This window comes from Mobula birostris, chromosome 8, assembly GCF_030028105.1.
Source record: "Mobula birostris isolate sMobBir1 chromosome 8, sMobBir1.hap1, whole genome shotgun sequence".
Taxonomy (NCBI): Eukaryota; Metazoa; Chordata; class Chondrichthyes; order Myliobatiformes; family Myliobatidae; genus Mobula; species Mobula birostris.
In genome coordinates, this window is record NC_092377.1 from 5,520,067 (window position 1) to 5,542,126 (window position 22,060).

The 22,060-nt window shown below is 45.6% G+C and overlaps 1 protein-coding gene across 5 annotated transcripts; it reads right to left on the reverse strand.

The window, feature by feature from the left end:
* Positions 1-2,807: 2,807 nt before the first annotated feature.
* LOC140202124 (interferon-inducible GTPase 5-like) lies at positions 2,808-21,779 on the reverse strand. Of its 5 annotated transcripts, none has more exons than XM_072266981.1 (3): positions 21,712-21,779; positions 19,538-19,594; positions 2,808-4,929 (listed from the first exon to the last, which is right to left on the reverse strand). In XM_072266981.1, exon 3 carries the CDS (start codon positions 4,921-4,923, stop codon positions 3,688-3,690), a length of 1,236 nt encoding a protein of 411 aa, XP_072123082.1. In that variant the 5' UTR covers positions 4,924-4,929; positions 19,538-19,594; positions 21,712-21,779; the 3' UTR covers positions 2,808-3,687. The 5 variants fall into 5 exon arrangements, with proteins under 5 accessions (XP_072123082.1, XP_072123081.1, XP_072123083.1 ...); XM_072266980.1 differs by having other exon boundaries at positions 19,491-19,594; XM_072266982.1 differs by lacking the exon at positions 21,712-21,779 and adding an exon at positions 20,965-21,016 and having other exon boundaries at positions 19,491-19,594.
* Positions 21,780-22,060: the final 281 nt, after the last annotated feature.

The following is a 22,060-nucleotide window of genomic DNA, read 5'->3' on the forward strand; positions in this document are numbered from 1 at the left end:
TGGATCAGGTTCCTGGCATTCTCAAGGGGGAGGGTGAGCAGCCAGAAGTCTTAATACATATTGGCACCAATAACGTAGGTAGAAAAGGTGTGGAGACCCTGAAGAGAGATTTTAGGGAGCTATGTAGAAAGCTGAGGAACAGGCCCAGCAGGGTAGTAATCCCTACATTGCTGCCTGTACCACGTGCCATGAGAATAATTAAAGCATGATTTGGCAGTGAACGTGTGGCTGAGGAACTGGTACAGGTGCCAGGGGTTCAGATTTATGGTTCTTCTGGAGAAGGTAGGACCTGTACAAAAGGAACGGGTTAAACCTGAACACAAGTGGGACCAATATCCTTACGGGCAGGTTTGGTAGAGTTTATCGGGGTGGGCGCGGGTGCTGTGGGAATGAGAGTGATATTGCTGAGGATGAGGTAGTTGGTTCACAAACAGAGGCAATGTGTAATGCCTCTCCAAGCAAAATGAGGCTGATGATGGGGCAAAATTGCAGTCGACATGATGAGTTGCAATACCAGGGGCGGACAAAATTGAAAAGGCTGAATGGAGAAACACACTCAAAATGCCGGAGGAAATTCCTCCAGCACTTTATGCGGGTTGCTTGGATTTCCAGCATCTGCAGATTTTCTCTTGAAGGGTGAATAAAGGACTGAACGTGTTATATTGAATTGGCGCAGAATACATAATATTTTAAATGAACCTGTAGCACAATTACGGTTTGGCATATATGATATTGTGGGTATCACTAAATCGTGACGGAAAGAAAATTATAGCTGAGACCTTTACCTCCAGGGATACATATTGTATCGAAAGGACAGACAAGAAGGCAGGAGTGGATGGTGTAACAAAAACGAAATCATGTAATAAAAAAGAGGTGACAAAGGGTCAAAAGGAGTTATAGAACATAGAATAGTACAGCACAGTATAGGCCCTTGGGCCCACAATGTTGTGCTGACCCTCAAACCCTACCTCCCATATCACCCCCAACCTTAAATTCCTCCATATACCTGTTTAGCACTCTCTTCAATTTCACTAGTGTAACTGCCTCCACCACCCTCTGAGTAAAAAACCTTCCTCTAATATCCCCCTTGAACTTCCCGCCCCTTACCTTAAAGCCATGTCGCCTTGTAGTGAGCCGTGGTGCCCTGGGGAAGAGGTGCTGGCTGTCCACTCTATCTATTCCTCTTAATATCTTGTATACCTCTATCATGTCTCCTCTCATCCTCTTCCTCTCCAAAGAGTAAAGCCCTAGCTCCCTTAATCTCTGATCATAATGCATACTTTCTAAACCAGGCAGCATCCTGGTAAATCTCCTCTGTACCCTTTCCAATGCTTCCACATCCTTCCTATAGTGAGGTGACCAGAACTGGACACAGTACTCCAAGTGTGGCCTAACCAGAGTTTTATTGAGCTGCGACATTACTCTGTGACTCTTAAACTCTGTCCCTCGACTTATGAAAACTAGCACCTCATGACCTTTCTTAACTACCCTATCTACCTGTGAGGCAATGTTCAGGGATCTGTGGACATGTACCCCCAGATTCCTCAGCTTCTCCACACTACCAAGTATCCTGCTATTTACTTTGTACTCTGCCTTGGCGTTTGTCGTGCCAAAGTGTACCACCTCACACTTCTCCGGGTTGAACTCGATCCGCCACTTCTCAGCCCACTTCTGCATCCTATCTATGTCTCTCTGTAAGCTTCGACAATCTTCTACACAATCTACAACACCACAAACCCTTGTGTCATCTGCAACTTGCCAACCCACCCTTCTACCCCCACATCCAGGTCATTAATAAAATCATGAAAAGTAGAGGTCCCAGAACAGATCCTTGTGGGACACCACTAGTCACAATCCTCCAATCCGAATGTACTCCCTCCATCACCACCCTCTGCTTTCTGCAGGCAAGCCAATTCTGAATCCACCTGGCCAAACTTCCCTGGATACCATGCCTTCTGACTTTCTGAATAAGCCTACTGTGTGGAACCTTGTCAAATGTCTTACTAAAATCCATGTATGTCACATCCACTGCACTATCCTCACCTATATGCCTGGTCACCTCCTCAAAGAACTCTATCAGCATTGTTAGACACGATCTGCCTTTCAAAAAGCCATGCTTACCATCCCTGATCAGACCATGATTCTTTAAATGCCCATAGATCCTATCTCTAAGAATCATTTCCAACTGCTTTTCCAGCACAGATGTAACGATCACTGGTCTATAATTACCCGGACTATCCCTACTACCTTTTCTGAATCACTGTGGGTAGAGTCAAGGAACTGCAAACATAAAAAGATCCTGGTGCGAGTTCAATACAACCCCCAAACAATAGTTCTGGTCTATAAATTTTATATGGGAAATAGGAAATGCATGCCAGAAGTACAATTTTATGACAGTAAGAGGGGTGCGTTAGGAAAATCAGGTTGTTGCTGGATCTCAAGAGAGTGAATTTGTAGAATGTCTACAAGATGGTGTTTTACAGTGGCTCATAGTTGAGCCCACTAGGGGGACCCTATTGTTGATTGGGTGTTAAAGATTTCGGCAAGGACTACCGTACCGAAGAGCCTGTTTTTATGCTGTTCCACTTTTTGCATCTATGACTCGATGACTATGTATTGTATTTTGGGCCAGTAATCCTGCCACCAGCTGTTCAGTAAAACCCCTGTGTTGTTACCCTGCCCTCTCTCCCCGATACACTGATTCACCTGGTTGCACTGGAGACCGGGATTCGTGAAGGTGAATGGAATTCATCGCTGTTCACAAAGAATGAGCACTGTTCAAGAGGCAGTTGCTTGCTTCTGTCAGATCTTTTAATCATAATTCAAAAGTACATCGGAATATTACAGAAGTAAAAAAACAAACATTAAGCTGGACTATGATGAAGGGTGCGTGCACACTGATTGTCAGATTTAGCTATTGCTATCTCAGTAACACAGGAGACCGAGTTTAAATTGCGGCAGGTCTGAGGAAATTAAATCCATTGAGCTGAACGATTTGACATTGAAGTTGGGAACAGTGGCATGAATCCATACCTTCCTGGACCTGGCACTGAACAGGGGGAAGGATGTAATCATTGCCAACCTGCTGTAGGTGGAACTAGTCGTTGGTAGGTGGACCACCAGACCCTCCAGTTTGATGATGAATCACTGCCCGAAATATCGACTGTTTATTCTTTTCCACGGATGCTACCTGATGTGTTGAGTTCCTCCGGCATTTTGTGTGTTTTGCTTTGGATTTTCAGCATATACAGAATTTCTCGTGTTTGTGACATTAAACATCTACACGAGGATGACTAAATGTCAATTAAATTGTGAGGCATTCTGATGCAAAATGCTGCAGATGCTGGAAATCTGAAATAAACCGGGAAGAGGTGGGTTGTTCACTGGGTCAGGCAGTGACTATGGAGAAACAGCTCCCGGAAATGATGGTAACAGAGATCACCCTCCTTATAGGGGTAACGGAAACACTTGGACTCAAGCGGTGTGAGGATTAACAGGAGTCCTGATGAATTGTTTATTCCCCTCCACTGATGGTGCCGTTCCTGCTGTGTGTTGCTCATGATTTCCAGGATCTGCAGAATCTTTTATCCAGATGGGGGTGGGGCGCCAGAAAGAACTTGTCTTTGGGTGGTAGATGTCAGGATGGTGTGACATCCCTCCGGGATAGAGTAAGAGAGGCACGCTCAATTACCCATAGAGGGGTCCACAATTACCGATGCCTTCACGGGAAGCGGCTGCCTTGGCATTTTGAAGGACAACTTTAGCTGTCTCCATCATTGCATTCAACGAACTGTTCAGCATCATGACTGTCACCCCAAAGGACGATGTTGCCCCAAAGATGGTGCCCAAAATGGGGACAAAGTCAAGGAAGGGCTCGGCGATTGTCAGCGCCAATGCCACGTTGCTTCTCTGCAACAACAGCAGGACCTGCTCCCGTGTGATCTCCCCAAACAGCCAGACGTGCTCAGCACCTCTCTTCAGATTCGCTACACTGGTCCCCACTCTCTGGGCCAGTTTGCTGAGAGACGCCTCATCCAGACCAAGGTTCTTCCGCATGAACACGATACCGGAGATAATGAGCGCCAGGTCACAGGCAAGAGACAAACCCGGAATGGGAACTGCACCGATACCCCCCGATATGGCGGACAACATCTGGATGAATGGCCGCAGAGCATTACGTTTCCTCTCTATAGCAGCTTCAGATGTGTTGGGGAGTGCTGTGATGAATAGATCTCTCTGTGTCTCCGAGAGATTGGATACCACAGCCTCCCTAAATTTAGGAAAATCAAACTCATCAAGGTCAAATGCAGAATAGAGGAAAACGGAAGTATTTTGTATCCCTTCTGACTCTAGTGAAGAGATGCAATATTCCTTCAAGTTCTGGAGAATAACCTCCTGGTTGTAACCCTTCTTGCGGCTTTCTGCCCTGATAGTATCGTCGATCTTAGAGCGCACCACGTAGAAATGTTTGCCCGCCTTCTTCAGTGCTTCAGCCAGTATCTTGTCATTCTCCGTGAACCGAGCAGCAGTGACAACGATGCCCAAATCATACTGGGAAAAGTTGGTTTCCTTCATGAACTTTTTCACTGGAAACTTTGGTGTATTCAACCCGGGGAAGTCATAGTACTGAACATTAGGAAGGGTGGGGTGGGGGTAACGTGTTATTTCCATGGTGGTCTCTGTGCTGCCGGTTGAGGCAGCCCCTTCCTCATTCTCATCCAACCCAAGCAGAGCATTGATCAGGGTCGATTTGCCCGATCCTGACTCACCCATCACCGCAATCCGGATCTGTACATTTTCGAACTGCTTGGATTTTCTCTCGATGGCCAATTGAAAACCCTGCTGTCCTTCACGTTGATAGGCAGCCACCAGGTCCTTCACATCCTTGGCGTTGTAATACAGGTTGGATAGAACTCCAGCCATTTCCCACTGAAAGAGGAAAACACGTTGATAGTGTTGGAGAAGGAAGTCGTCGGGAATCGCAAGAAATCCTGCTTGAACAAGCCAAATGAATTTAAGTCAGCTTGTGGCACGGGTGAGAGGGTGTACTTAGATTTATGAAGACCAATGTGCCAGAAGCACTCTTTACAACCCTATCTAACTTTTCCTGTGCTACCATATTCAATGAATAATGGATCTGTTTTACCAGATTCCTCTGATCTACCACACTATACAATGCCCTAGTGTTCTCTGTGCAAGTCCTACCCTGGTTCACCTTCCCAAAGTGCAACACCTCACACTTGTCTGCATTAAATTTCATCTGCTATTTTCAACCTATTTATCCAGATGGTCAGGATCTCACTGTTTCAATAGGTGTCCTCACTGTCCACTTTGACCCCAATCTTGGAGTCATCCAAAAATTTGCTGATGCACTTTTGCACATTACCAGATAGGTATTTGATATGGATGATAAATAATATATGTAGGGGGTTTCTTCTTTTTTGTTACTGCAAAGAGTAACGAAATGGCTTCTTTATTATTTTATAATTACAAAGGCTTTTCTGTAATAATACTGCGATGTAAGGAGTTCTCTGTCTCTGCTTGTTTGGGTTATATTATTGATAAGAGAGCGAACGAACCAATAGGGATAGATGTTATTCTTTCTTGTGTGTCTGTAAGCTATTGTTTGCGTGGGCTTTGAGGCAGAAGGCGCAATAGGACAGAGAGAGGAGACGCGATGCTGTAAGCTGGCCGACTGGACGGATCCCTAACGGGAGTCCAAGGCCCAGGGTCTTCGGCGAGGAGAGGAGACGAAGACAGACTCGTGTGGAGCGTCTGGTCGTCTACCATGGTTGGTCCCAGGTGGCGGGTCGAGGTGGTCAGCGGGGATCAAATGGTAGAAAGTGGACCCCGTTACTTGGGTTCCAACTGTTGTGTACAAAGTGGTTGAACTTTGATAAGTTTGGCGGCTTTTACTTTCTTTTTATATTTTATCTCTATTAATTACATAGTTCCAGTAAGATCTATAAAGTGTAATCATTTATCGCATATGGTGTATTGTCTGTTATTTGGCGGGGTGGGGTGTATCATACAGCATCCACACAAACTTGATTACCCAGTCTGGTGGGGCCGAAGGCTGCTCCCCCTAGACGAAAGCGAATTGAGTGAGCCTGAGGCTTACCAGTGGGCTACATATAGAACTGAACACTGAACCTTGCTGCACACCACTAACTACAGGCCTCTCATAGAAAGCTCACTGGTATCTGCCTCAAAACAAATGTATAATAGAAGCTATTACCTGATCCTGAGTGCCAAGTGAATGAATCTTTCTGACCAAACTCCCATTAGAGGCCTTGTTGCAGGTCTTACCACAGTCTTTTTAGACTGCATCCTTCATCAACTTTCCTGGTAGTCTCTTTGAAAAAAATCAATACGCTTTGTTAGATGTGACCTACCACACGAAAAGGGATCAGGACCACCTCAAACAGTCTCCGTCTATCTCCTGCCTGTCAGATGGAGGGGAAATGCACAGCCAATGCAGAAATCACCTGTGGCCGATCTCCTCAATCATAATTATATAACTTAAATACTAATGAAATGGACTTCAAAAATGCTTTGAAATCCCCTTTTAGAAACCAACAGAAGGCAACTAAAAGTCATTAAGAATGTAAACATGGAATATGAAAGTAAGCCAGCCAAAAAAATTAAAGAGGATTCCAAAAGTTTCTTCAGATACATAAAGTGTAAAATAGAGGTGAGAGTGGATATCGGACTGTTGGAAAATGATGAGGTAGTAATGGGGGGGGGGAACAAAATGGCAGATGAACTGAATGTGTTTGAAGCTGTCATAACCAGAGAGAAAGTCTTGGGAAACTGAAAGATCAGAAGGTTGATAAGTCACCTGCTCCCTATGGTGTACACTACAGAGTTATGAAAGCTGTGGCTGGGGAGATTATGGGGGCATTAGAAATGAGCTTTTAAGAATCAGTAGACTCACACAAGCCTGCTCAACAAGCTATGACTCCATGGTATTACAAGAAAGATCCTAGCATTGATTGGCAGGAGGCTAAGCGTAGGAATAAAGGGTGCCTTTTCTGGCTGGCTGCCGGTGACCTGTGGTGTTCCACAGGGATCTGTGTTGGGACTGATACTTTTCACATTATATGTGTGACGGGGTCCTGAATTACCCCTATAAAATGTGCTTTTGAATAGAGAGAGAGAGTTATTTAACACTGACATCTTGTTTTTAAGAGAGAGGGAGAGAGAGACGAAGATTGCTTTGAGATGGTGTTATGAACCCCTAAGGTTCATATTTTCGGTGGCCTGTCACTTTAAGGCGCCAGAATGAACAGAGACTAACTTTTGGATTTCTGCTGAGTTGAGAGAGGGCACTGCGCAGCTCATGGGTCGCTATGGTGACCGAGGGCGGCTTTATTTGATGGACAATCATTGTCATGGTTCCTCTGCAGTGTGTTTACTTTTTACAAGGACATTGCCTGCTTGTATATTCTTACACAGAGAGAGAAGGGAGGAGCTGAATTGAAAGACAGTTGGTACTCAGCACGGGGAGATAAATGGAAGGTCAGATGATAGACTTGCAACACATGTTTTTGGACACTGAATGAGCTCTGTTGTGCCCACAGGAAAAGCAGGTTTTGGAGGATCGATCAGGTGGATTGAACAGTGGCTCTAACAGTATAAACAGGGCGTGATTGGTCGGGAGTTATTTGTGTGGCCAACCCTCGTCTGGGTTGATAGCTCCACTACAGAAGAACGGTCCCATTTGTTGTGGTCAGAGTCAGTGACTTTTAAAGGATTTCGGAGGACAACGGGAAGATTGACGGCATCAGCTCACCTGAAGACTCAAATCTCTCTCTCTCTCTCTCTCTCTCTCTCTCTCTCTCTCTCTCTCTCTCTCTCTCCATCACTAGTCAACTCAATACCACGAACTGAACTGAACTTTACTCATTATCATAAGACTAAATATTTACCCCTAGACTTGAAGAAACTTGGTTTTCATATATATTCCACACTTACTTATATATAATCATTTGCTAACCTGTTTGACTTATCTGCATTTATATTATTGTATTGCGTAGTTCCTAATAAATATCATTAGTTAACAGCAATACCGGACTCCAAAGTGTTTTCCCTCTCTGCTGGTTCGTTAACCCGTCACAGGTCCCTACCAAAATTGGGGCCTGCATCCGTGATATGAACAAATTGTATGGGAGGCTTGTTTGAATTGATTGGGGGGAAATCCCTGTTGATATGCTTCTGTGTAAATACAGCAGAAATGGATTTTGAGGTTAATAAGTTTGTGGCAGAACCAACCCCTGAAGCATTGGATGATGCTAAAAGGGATGTGCTGGTGGCAATTGCTCAAAAGTTAAGACTAAAGGTGACCACTAAAATGAGGAAAGCTCAGATGCAGACGGTAATAGCCCAGCATTTTATAACTAAAGGGAAAGTTTGGAGAGGAGGTGAGAGTTATTCGCTGGAGGTAAACCTACTGAGATTCAGCTTCAGGTGGAGCAGTGCAGGCTGGAGGCTGAGGATAGGAAAAGACAACATGAGTTGCAACTGAAACATCTCGAGGCAGCAAAGGCAGCAAAACAGAGAGAAGAGGCAGAAAAACAGGGACAATTTGTAAGGGAGATGTGGCAGCTGAGAGGTTTACTGTTAGATCCTGCTGATTATTACAGCTCGGAAGAGCTTGTTTTGTTTGATGAATTTCAAAGTTGTGTCCCCTATGATGTGAGGGCATACCTAGATGAAGAGGATGCCGCCACCCTGCGGGGATCTACTAAGAAACCAGAAGGAGTCATTTTAACCCACGAGGTTGAGTTTACTCCAAATGAGAGCTACCCGGAGAGTATCTGGGAGGTTCGAGGTGACCTTGAATTTGAAACTGGGACAAGTGATGAAAACCCACAAGAGGCAGCTGTCCCGATCACCTGTGTTCAGCTTGTTGAAGTACCTGTGGATTCATAGGGTATTGACCTTTGTGTTGAAACTCAGTTGAGGTCTGAAGTGTCTCACATGGTTGGAAAGGAATGCAGTTCATTCGTGCTAGATGGTTTTGGTTCAGTGAATAAGGGGTTAACCTTGGTACCAGTGGAAATTGAGAATTCTCAGTCACGTGTATTAGACAGTGTTTTAAAAGTTAGTGATGAGGTAAAAATTACCGAGGCATGTGATACTGGAAATTATGGGAAAAGTGTTGTTAATGCTGTTCCTAGACTTTTGAATACAGTACTGGAAAGGTTGGATTGGTTGTGCAACCTTTGACCCTGCTTGCAGGACAAAGGCCTGCTGAGGAAGCATGTCCCTCTCTGTTGAATTTTGTTTGGCCATTTGGAGGTAAACACCTGCAAAGTTATGATGTCAATCATGGTGATGTTGTGGAGAAGAAGGATTGTTATGAGTTTAAGATGCTATTGTTGATTAATGTTATGGTCATAAGTCGAAGTGAAGGTCGTAGAAATTTGAAAAGTAGATTGTTTGACCTCTTACACAATGTATATATAGTTCTTGTAAGTCTGGTGATGGTGCTAAGTTTGGTAAACAATGTGGGGAGATTGACACCTCTCCAAGATAAGGGTGGTTTAACAATTCAACTGATGAGCAAAGCTGTTGCTAATGAACCACACAGAAAGACTGATGTTTCTCTCACATGCGCAATTACTCGAAGCATGTTTAGGAAGTCTGCTGAGGCCCATGATAGCAAAACCAGAGGTTTAAAGTGTGATGATGTGTCACAGACATCGCTACCTTTCATGTTACAACAGCATTTGGAGAGTGAGGTGTATGAGGAAGGAATTTATAGAGGATCAGGATAAGGATTTTGAAATGGTGGCTTTAAAGGAGACAGCTCTCACAGAAGAGGAGGTTCAGAGAGAGTCAGTAGGAGATTATCTTAAAGGTGGGATGTTAATGAGGAAGTGGAGACCAGCCACTGTGCCTGTAAGTGAGGACTGGGCCATTGAACATCTCGTTGAGGTTCCGAAAGTATACAAGGCTGAAATATTAAACACGGATTACAGTATGCCTTTAGGTGGACATTTTGGAGTGAGAAAGACAGTGAACAGAATTATGAAGGAATTCTACTGGCCCAATTTAAGAGAGGATGTTATGATTTTTTGCAGGACTGGCCATGCCTGCCAGGTTGAGGAGAAACTTAGTCAGGTTATTCAAGTAACACCACTTAAACTGATAACTGCATTTGGTTAACCTTTATCTACGGTGACCAGAACTGGACACAGTACTCCAAAGTGTGGTCTAACCGGAGTTTTATAGAGCTGCACCATAACCTCACCACTCTTAAACGCTATCCCTCGACTGATGAAAGCTAACACTCCATAAGCTTTCTTAACAGCCCTACCTATCTGTGAGGCAACTATCAGGGATCTGTGGACACGTACTCGCAGATCCCTATGCTCCTCCACACTACCAAGTATCCTGCCATTTACTTTGTACTCTGCCTTGGAGTTTGTCCTTCCAAAGTGTACCACCTCACACTTCTCTGGGTTGAACTCCATCTGCCACTTCTCAGCCCACTTCTGCATCCTATCAATGTCTCTCTGCAATCTTCGACATTCCTCTACACTATCTACAATACCACCAACCTTTCTATCATCTGCAAACTTGCCAACCCACCTTTCTACCCCCATCCAGATCATTTATAAAAATCACGAAAAGTAGAGATCCCAGAACAAGATCCTTGTGGAACACCATGAGTCACAATCCTCCAATCTGAATGTACTCCCTCCACCACCACCCTCTGCCTTCGGCAGGCAAGCCAATTCTGATTCCACCTGGCCAAACTTCCCTGGATCCCATGCCTTCTGACTTTCTGAATAAGCCTACCATGTGGAACCTTGTCAAATGCCTTACTAAAATCCATATAGATCACATCCACTGCACTACCCTCATCTATATGCCTGGTCACCTCCTCAAAGAACTCTATCAGGCTTGTTAGACTTGATCTGCCCTTCACAAAGCCATGCTGACTGTCCCTGATCAGACCATGATTCTCTAAATGCCCATAGATCCTATCTCTAAGAATCTTTTCCAACAGCTTTCCCACCACAGAAGTAAGCTTCACTGGTCTATAATAACCCAAACTATCCCTACTACCTTTTTTGAATAAGGGGACAACATTCGCCTCCCTCCAATCCTCTGGTACCATTCCCGTGGACAACAAGGACATAAAGATCCTAGCCAAAGGCTCAGCAATCTCTTCTCTCACCTCGTGGAGCAGCCTGGGGAATATTCCGTCAGGCCCTGGGGACTTATCCGTCCTAATGTATTTTAACAACTCCAACACCTCTTCTTCCTTAATATCAACATGGTCCAGAACATCAACCTCTCTCATATTGTCCTCACCGTCATCAAGTTCCCTCTCATTGGTGAATACCGAAGAGAAGTATCCATTGAGGACCTCGCTCACTTCCACAGCCTCCAGGCACATCTTCCCACCTTTATCTCTAATCGGTCCTACCTTCACTTCTGTCATCCTTTTTTTCTTCACATAATTGAAGAATGCCTTGGGGTTTTCCTTTACCCTATTCGCCAAGGCCTTCTCATGCCCCCTTCTTGCTCTTCTCAGCCCCTTCTTAAGCTCTTTTCTTGCTTCCCTATATTCCTCAATAGATTCATCTGATCCTTGCTTCCTAAACCTCATGGATGCTGCCTTCTTCCACCTGACTAGATTTCCACCTCACTTGTCACCCATGGTTCCTTTACCCTACCATTCTTTATCCTCCTCACCGGGTCAAATTTATCCCTAACATCCTGCAAGAGATCTCTAAATATCGACCACATGTCCATAGTACATTTCCCTGTAAAAACATCATCCCAATTCACACAAGCAAGTTCTTGCCTTATAGCCTCATAATTTTCCTTTCCCCAAATAAAAACTTTCCTGTCCTCTCTGATTCTATCCTTTTCCATGATAATGCTAAAGGCCAGGGAGCGGTGGTCACTGTCCCCCAGATGCTCACCCACTGAGAGATCTGTGACCTGACCCGGTTCATTACCTAGTACTAGATCTAGTATGGCATTCCCCCTGGTCGGCCTGTCCACATACTGTGACAGGAATCCGTCCTGGACACACTTAACAAACTCAGCACCATCTAAACCCTTGGAACTAATCAGGTGCCAATCAATATTAGGGAAGTTAAAGTCACCCATGATAACAACCCTGTTATTTTTGCACCTTTCCAAAATCTGCCTCTCAATCTGCTCCTCTGTATCTCTGCTGCTACCAGGGGGTCAAAGAATACCCCCAACACAGTAACTGCTCCCTTCCTGTTCCTGACTTCCACCCATACTGACTCAAAAGAGGATCCTGCTACATTACCCACCCTTTCTGTAGCTGTAATAGTATCCCTGACCAGTAATGCCACCCCTCCTCCCCTTCCCCCTCCCATCCCTTTTAAAGCACTGAAATCCAGGAATATTGAGAATCCATTCCTGCCCTGGTGCCAGGCAAGTCTCTGTAATGGCTACTACATCATAATTTCATGTATGTATCCAAGCTCTCAGTTCATCACCTTTGTTCCTGATGCTTCTTGCATTGAGGTACACACACTTCAGCCCTTCTACCTTACTACCTTTACATCGTTTATTCTGCTTCTCTTTCCTCAAAGCCTCTCTGTATGTTAGATCTGGCTTTACTCCACGCACTTCTTTCACTGCTCTATCGCTCCGGGTCCCATCTCCCTTGCAAATTAGTTTAAACCCTCCTGAACCATGCTAGCAAACCTACCTGCAAGGATATTGCTCCCCCTCGAGCTCAGGTGCAACCCATCCAATCTGTAATAGGATATAATGCTGAGAAATGTTTGATCATGCACTATGGAGGAAGAAATGGCTGAGTATTTGCAAAATGCAGCGAAAATACAAAAAACTGAGTTGGAAAGGGACTTGGACGTTCTTGTGCAGGATTGCCTAAGGGTTAGTATGCTGCTTGTGTTGAGGAAGGCAAATGCAATGTTAGCAATCTTTTCAAGAGGACTAGAATATTAAAGCAAGCATGTAATGGTGAACCTTTAGCACATACTGCTGATGCCTCATTTGCAGTATTGTGAGCAGGTTTGGGAGTCGCATCTTAGAAAGGATGTGCTGAAACTGGAGAGGGTTTAAAGGAGTTTTACGAAAATGATTCCAGGATTAAGCAGCTTTTCAAATGAAAAGTGTTTGATGACTCTGGGTCTGTGCTCCCTAGCGTTCAGGAGAATGATGAGTGACCTCATTGAAACCTATCACGTGTTTAAAGGCCTTAATAGAGAGGAAGTGGAGTCTATGTTTCCGATGGCGTTAGAGTCTAAGATGAGAGGACAGAGTCTCAGAATACAAGGGCATCATTTTAACACAGAGATGAGGAGGAATTTCTTTCGCCAGAGAGTGGTGAATCTGTGGAACTCATTGGAACAGGCAGCTCTGGAGGACAATTCCTTACTTATATTTATGGCAGAGGTTGATATAGTCGTGATTGGCCAGGGCGTGAAGGGGTATAGGGAGAAGGGAGTGGTTAGGGGTTGAGAAGAAATTTGGATCAGCCATGATGAAATGACAGAGCAGACTCGATGGACCAAATAGCCAGTTCTGCTCCTATATTTATGGTCTCGGATAAATGTAGGGGTCCCTAAATACTCCATTTCCAGTCATTTTCTGAACTTAGTCATTTTAGGAATATTCAAACACCGCTCTAGAATTGGTGCAGCTATCAGTATTTTGCCAGGTGTGGATTCCATGGAGAGAGTCACCACAGTTGGTCCTACAGATCAGTTCCAACAAACTGCGACATGGGTCCACTGCAGTGTTAATGTAAGTGAGCGAGTGAGTCTAGATCTTCATCTTGCAGCCTTATCAATCCATGTTGTTGATGATAAGATCAAAAGACCGTAAGACATAGGAGTAGAATTAGGCCATCTGGCCCATTGTGTCTGCTCCGCCATTCAATCGTGGCTGATTTATTTTTTTCTATCTCCTCCTCAACCCCAGTTCCTGGCCTTCTCCCCGTATCATTTGATATTAAATCTAATCCAGGACTATCAATCTCTGCTTTAAATACATGTAACGCACTGTAAGGTTTCACTGCTAATGTAATGGCTTCTTTGTAATGTTCAGTGCTGAGGTCACAGTTTCTCTGTAGCAGCAATGTTTGGGATATGGCTGGAGATAACATGACGCATGTTAGCCAATAAGAGATCGTTGTTGTGTCTTGTGGGTCTGAAGAGATGTATTTCGCGGTCTTTTGTAGAGGAGAGATGAAGAGGGAAGACGCATGTGGAGAGAGTTGTTAGACCACCGGACGGAGTGGACCAAGATCTGAGGGTCCGAAGGTCGGTGACGTTTGGATGAGACCGATGATGGAAGAACGACCACTGAGTGAGCTCTAACGTGACTTGACTTGACTTCGGATTTTTTGTTTATTTTCATTATTAACCCCATATTCAGATTAAGATTCACAAAGTTCAATCATTTAATTGCAGATGGTGTACTGTCTGATATTTTGTGTTGTGTGTTTGCAGCTAGGGGTATATTACACAGCATCCACACATCCAACGGCTGTTTGCCCCAGACGAACACGAGCTGGGTGAGCCCGAGGGTTACAATTGTGGTGGCTCGACTGAGATGGATTCCGTTGGATGCTGTGTCATTGCCCTGTTTAAATCTGTTCTGGTATGGATGCTGCTGGGTTGAAGCGCTGGCGTACCTATGTGGGATTGCCGGTAACTAATGCATGCATGTTGAGTAGGGTGGATATTCATATCCTCGATGAATTGTTAACTCAATTTTTGAGTATGGTTAAAGCTGTTGGCAAAGTTGAAATCGTAGCACAAAGGTTTGATAAAATAGTGGGCTCAGACCTGGTTTTAGTTCACAGTAGCGCTGCCGTAACGGCGGTGGGACTGCCAGCGTCTATTGGTGACCCAGGTGAGGAGGTGCCATGGCCTGTTCATAATGTAGGGAGTAGGAGAAGGGAACCCAGCAGGCTGGGTCACAAGCTGAGTTGCCCGCAGTTGGGGGCGGAGAATTCGGAGAAGAGTTTTATTGTTTCTGAGGAGTGTGGGGAAAGGGTGGTCGGATTTCGAAAGTTTAATTATTCTGCGTACCCCAGTGAAGAGTGAGGATTCTGAGTTGGCATCAGCCCTTACCTCCCTGGCGAATCAATGGCCCAGTGCACAAAAAGCGGGTCCCCGACGGAAGCTAAGAATTTTCTCTGGAATAACGCCCACACCCGTGGGGGAAGAGGAGGTGTGATCATAAGGTGAGGTTCTTCCATCTCCTGCTGGGAGACCGAGCCCTCATAAGGAATCTGGGGCAACATGGAAAGCACAAGTTGGCTGACCGCTGGGTGGCCACACCCTATATGGTGGAGAGTCAGATGTCAGACCTACCGGCTTTCCGAGTGAGAACAGAGGAGGGGAAGGGGCCTGTCAAGATCCTCCATCGGAACTACCTGTTGCCTCTGGGACAGGAGGTGCAGGTAGGCCCAGAGCCCGAATTGGAGCTGCACCTAGTAAGAGGACTCTGCGAAAACACGGGGCGGCTGCAGGGCCCACAGCGGGAGAGGCTGGGCCAGGCCCCACCCATGAGAGGGATACTGATTCGGAGAATGATGATCTAGATGTGTGGTACATGCTACCCTTTGCTCACTCCCCATTGATTGAGCAAAAGACTTCTGGCCCTTCTCCCACTGTGTCAGGTGAAGTGTGGGGGGGTGGTGTCTGTGGGCAGCCTGGGTTAGAGCAGGAGTCTGAAGGAGAGGAAGCGGGTCCTGGACACGGGACACAGGGCTCCTAGTGACAGGGGACCATGGGTGATAGATCGAGGGAGGAATCGCCAAGTAGACCGGAAGCATCCCCAGTTGCGTCTGAACCTGAAGAGATAGGTGAGGAGGTACGGAGTTCTCAGAGAATTAGGAGACCACCGGATAGGTTGACCTATGTAGTGCCTGGGAACAGGGTGTGATCTCTACTGTTTAGGGGAGCTGTGTCACTGCCTTTTGTACTTGGAATGGGCTTTGTGTTTTGGAGGAAGGGTTGGTGAATTATCTCAACATCATGAGGACATGACTAATTTTCGTGGGGGGAGAATGTAACGCGCTGTAAGGTTTCACCAACCAAAATGAACCACTTCACACTTATCTGGATTGAGCTCCATCTGCCACTTCTCAGCCCAGTTTTGCATCCAATCATTGTCCTGCTGTAACCTCTGACAGTCCTCCACACGATCCACAACACCCCCAACCTTTGTTTATTCAGCAGACTTACTGACCCATCCCTCCACTTCCTTATTCAGATCATTTATAAAAATCAAGAAGAGTAAGGGTCCCAGAACAGATCCCTGAGGCTTACCACTGGTCACCGACCTCCATGCAGAATATGACCTGTCTACAACCACTCTTTACCTTCTGTGGGCAAGCCAGTTCTGGATCCACAAAGCAATGTTCCCTTGGAACTCATGCCTCCTTACTTTCTCAATAAGCCTTGCATGGTGTACCTTATTGAGTACCTTGCTGAAAGCCATATACACTACATCTACTGCTCTTCTTTCATCAGTGTGTTTAGTCACATCCTCAAAAAATTCAATCATGCTCGTAAGGCACAACCTGCCCTTGACAAAGCCATGCTGACTATTCCTAATCCTATCATACCTCTCTAAATTTTCATAAATCCTGCCTATCAGAATCATTTCCATCAACTTACCAACTACTGAAGTTATACTCACTGGTCTATAATTTCCTGGGCTATCTCTACTCCCTTTCTTGAATAAAGGAACAACATCTGCAACCCCCCAATCCTCCGTAACCTCTTGTGTACCCATTGATGATGCAAAGATCATTGCCAGAGGCTCAGCAAACTCCTCCCTCGACTCCCACAGTAGCCTGGGGTACATCTCATCCGGTCCAGGCGACTTATCCAACTCGATGCTTTCCAAAAGCTCCAGCACATCCTCTTTCTTAATATCTACATGCTCAAGCTTTTCAGTCTGCTGTAATTCTCCACTACAATCACCAAGATCCTTTTCCACAGTGAATACTGAAAAAGAGTATTCATTAAGTACCTCTGCTGTCTCCTCCGGTTCCATACACACGTTTCCACTGTCACACTTGATAGGTCCTATTATTTCACATCTAATCCTCTTGCTCTTCACATACTTGTACAATGTGTTGCGTTTCCCTTAATCTTGCCCGGTAAGGGGCCTTCTCATGGCCCCTTCTGGCTCTCCTAATTTCATTTTTAAGCTACTTCCTGTTAGCCTTATGATCTTCTAGATCCCTAACGTTACCTAGCTCTCTGAACCTTCTGTATGCATTTCTTTTCTTCTTGACTAGATTTCTTACAACCTTTGTACATCACGGTTCCTGTACCCTACAGTAACTTCCCTGTCTCATTGGAACATACCAATGCAGAACTCCACAGAAATATCCCCTAAACATTTGCCACACTTCTTCCGTACTTTTCCCTGAGAACATCTGTTCCCAGTTTTAGCATCCAATTTCCTGCCTGATAGCCTCATTATTCCCCTTACTCCAATTAAACATGATCCTAACGTGTCTGTTCCTATCTCTCTCTAATGCTACTGAAAAGGATACAGAATAATGATCACTATCTCGAAGATGCTCTCCTACTGTGAGATCTGACACTTGACCAGGTTCATTCCCCAATACTAAATCAAGTACAATCTCTCCTCTTGTAGGCTTACTTACATATTGTGTCAAGAAACCTTCCTGAACACACCTAAAAACTCCACTCCATCTAAACCCCTTGCTCTAGGGAGATACCAATCGATATTTAGGAAATTAAAATCTCCCATCATGACAACTCCATTATTATTACATCTTTCCAGGATCTGTTTCCATATCTGCTCCTCGATATCCCTGTTACTATTGGGCGACCTATAAAAGCACCCAGTAAAGTTATTGACCCCTTCATTTTCCTAACCTCCACTCACAGAGACTCCGTAGACAATCCCTCCACGATATCCACCGTTTCTGCAGCCGTGACACTATCTCTGATCAACAGTGCTACGCCCCCACCTCTTATTCGTCCCTCCCTGTCCTTTCTGAAATATCTAAAATCTGGCACTTGGAGTAACCATTCCTGTCCTTGAGCCATCCACGTCTCTGCAATGGCCACCACATCATGGATCCAAGTACTGATCCATGCTCTAAGCTCATCTGCTTTGTTCACAATACTCCTTGCGTTAAAATAGACACATCTAAAACCGTTGGTCTGAGCGCGTCTTTCTCTATCGCCTGCCTATCCTCCCTCAGACACTGTCTCCAAGCTTTCTCTATTTGTGAGCTAACCGCCTCTTCCCTAGTCTTTTCAGTTCCTTTCCCACTCCCCAACAATTCTAGTTTAAACTCTCCCCAGTAGCCTTAGCAAACCTCCTCGCCAGGATATTGGTCCCCCTGGGATTCAAGTGGTGTTGGCTCATGGCCAGGTGGATATGGCATTGGACTAGTGACCTGAAGGTCACGAATTCGAGCCTCAGCTGAGGCAACGTGTTGTGTTCTTGAGCAAGGCACTTAACCACACATTGCTCCTGCACGTTTATTTCCTCAGCCAGGCATTTATCCTCCACCTCATTCTATTCCTATACTCATGGACGCGTGGAACAGGCAGTAATCCCGAGATTACTACCTTTGTGGTCCTGCTTCTCAACTTCTTTGTGAACTCCCTGTAGTGTTTTTTCAGGATCTCTTCCCTTTTCCTACCTATGACATTGGTACCAATATGCACCACAACCTCTGGCTGTTCTCCCTTCTACTGTGGGATATGTTGGACGTGATCAGAAACATCCCGGACCCTGGCACCTACTAGGAAAACTACCATCCGAGTTTCTTTCCTGCGTCCACAGCATCGCCTCTCTGACACTCTAACTATTGAGTCCCCTATCACTACTTCCTTCCTCTTCCTTTCCCAACCCTTCTGAGCCACAGGGCCAGACTCTATGCAAGAGGCACGGCCATTATTGCTTCCCCCAGGTAGGCTGTCCCCCTCCCCCAACAGTACTCAAACAGGAGTACTTATTGTCAAGGCGTACAGCCACAGGGGCACTCTCTAGTACCTGACTCTTCCCCTTCCTTCTCCTGAATGTTACCCACTTGGCTGTCTCCCGTGGCCTCGGTGTGACCACCTGCCTATAACTCCTTACTATCACCTCCTCGCTCTCCCTGACCTCCCTGACCAGCGAGCTGCATCTCCAATTCCCTAATGCGGTCCCTTAGCAGCTGCAGCTCGACACACTGCGTGCAGATATGGCCATCCGGGAGGCTGAGAGACTCCAGGACCTCCAATATCTGACACTAAGCACAGAAAACCGGCCTCAAGCACATACTATTTCCTTTCCGCAACTAACTCAGGAAAATTTACTTCGCCTCGTTACCGCCCAAGCCCGTTGAGCCAAAGCCCTATCACTCTACCACCTCTCACTCCGCTGCCCGCTGGATATGGCGGTCTTCTTTTTAAACTTTTCCGGCTCTACTGGCTGACGTCACGCGCCTGTGCCATCTTGCCTCTCTTTACCCCGAGCTGTAAAGATGCTTTCGCTCCTGAAATCCTTAGCCGTTCACCTGCAGCCTTCTTGCTCCGAATCGAGGGTTTGTTCAGGTGCCCTGTCAATTCGAATCCTAGAACCAAATTTGGGAATATTCAGTCAATCGCTACGAAACTATCGCAAATATAAGCAATTTACCTCGGCAGTGTTCAGTTTCCCTGCAGTATCCCGGTTGATACAATCGGGGGTCTATAGGGCTGGTCGCAGAAATCCCCTCAGTTTCAAATCCAGACAAAGTTGGTCGGAAACTCTTAAAAATATGAATATTTTACCTGGATAGAGTTCAGTTTCCCTGCTGTAGCACGCCTATTTATAGAATGGTTTAGAATGTAGCCTAGCGCTCTCTATCCAGGATGAAATTAATTCTAGGCACTCGCTGCATAAACATAGAACATAAAACATTGCAGACTCTTGGCCCACGTTGCTATGCCGATCCTTTAGCCGAAGTAACACCGATCCTAAGACCAATCTAACCCTCCCCCAAGATGGCGTACTATTTTGTCTTCATCCATAGCCCATCTAGGGTCTCTTAAATGTCCCTAAGGTATCTGCCTCAGCCAGCATGCCCACCTCCAGCACTGTGTCCCATGTACCCATCACTCTGTGTAAAAGTCAAATGTACGTACATCTCCCCCAAATCAATACTTTCCTCTAATGACATTAAAACTATGCCTTCTCCGATTAGCCATTGCCACACCGGGAAAACGATGCCAGATGTGTGCTCTATCCGTGTATTTTTTTTTTCATCTTATGCAACTCTGTTAAATATCCTCTCATCCTCCCTCGCTTCAAGGAAAAACAACCCTATCCTGCTTTAACGTTTCTCTCAGGGCATGTTCAGGGAGCATCTGGGTATTTTTACCCCGCAGCCTCTCAAAACCCGACACATCCATCCGATACGGAAGCTCTCGAAACTGAGCATAGTACTGCAAGTGTGGTGTGACAAGAGAAAAATGGTCTCATGTCACGCCCACGACTCACCTAGCCCCCTCCTCTCAAACTTATCACCCAGACAAGTCCCGGTAACCCCAACACATTCACTGGGAGCGTAGACCATGCCAGAGGGGGACAAGGACAGAAGCTACAAAGATCTGCCAAACTGGGAAGAATGGGGATTGATGGATCTCCATCCTTTGACAGGGGTCTGTAGCGGAGGATATGGGGCAATTAGAGGTCCACAGGATTGGTCGCAGATAGCTCTTCAGCTTGAAAATGTCGGACAACGTTTGACGCTTATCAGAAAGTTGTTCAAAATCTAGTAGAAACAAAAGGTGGTATGTGCTGAATTGTTGCACAGTGATCTTAATCCAAAACGAAACTACTAATTCTACGCACTCTCCGAATAACAGTTGCATTACGCTAAAACACAGCACTGCGTGATGGGCGCTGTCAGACTGCAACTGAAATACCCTCAAATTGATCCACACAGATCGATCACCTCACCGTTAGTCTCATATGAACTCCAAGAAAAAGCAACTCCTTCGTTACACAGTATGTTCCCAGACTGAGCAATGACCATTCACGCACTGCCTGGTCTAATTTGAAATAGATCTCAGCTCGGGGCTCCGCCCAACGGAGAGAGGCAGATAGCGACTACACTTCTCAAAGTAACATTAACTTACAGGTCGGAATCAAGGGGAAGAAGAACAGATCAGACAGGGGGCCTTCCGGCACTGGGAGAGCTCCACAGTGGCGACCCTATACAGCGAGAGAGGTGTTCCTGTGTCCCCTTTTTAAAGTCTGTGAACTCCTTTTGGGAGAACAATTTTTTTTCCAAAACCACTACATTCGAAAATTTGGTTCTTGAGACAGCGACATCCCAGTTTCTAGATGGAATTAACTCTCTCAGGGAGCCACAACTTTGCATCAGGAATTGGGAGCGGAGACCCTGCAAGATCCGTTCACTGAACTGTTTCACCAGATCATTATTTCAACATCGAAAGAAGTCCGGGCCGCCGGGGGAGTAGAAGAAGGTGGGGGTGGGAACATGTGCAGGACCAACAAGGGAACAGACAGACGGGGCTATCAGAAAGCTCAAGGCCTTGGCTACGTAGTCCTTAAGCGAAGATCTATCTGAATGAGACGGTGCACGGGATCGGGCCGATATATCACGGCAGTTTGAAGCCTTGCACAAATTTTGGCACGGGTCGGTAAAGTGTTCCGAAACTGGTGAAGATATAAACAATTTACCTGGGAGGAGTTTCCTGCAGTGTCACTGTTGGACAGAGAATGAAGCCGGAGTGTTGTTCACCGCTCTCAATCCGGAATGAAACTAACTCTGGACACTCCCTGAAATTTATATGGATTATTTTAGGACACGCCCAGTAATCCACAAACATTTCGTTGCATATTAACCCCAATAGACAGTTCACCTACTGTCCGGTCTAACGTGAAATATATCTCAGATCGTGGCTCTAACCTTCAGAGTAAGGAAGGGACCGGCTACACTGTAGCAACCCTAGGGGCAAACAAAGGGAACAGCAGAACCGACGATTGTTTTAATACTTCGAAGAACTAACAGAAAATAGACAAATGAGAC

Bases quoted from the DNA above. Each gene is read 5' to 3' on its own strand.
- LOC140202124 (XM_072266981.1), bottom strand. From the start codon at position 4,923: ATGGCTGGAGTTCTATCCAACCTGTATTACAACGCCAAGGATGTGAAG.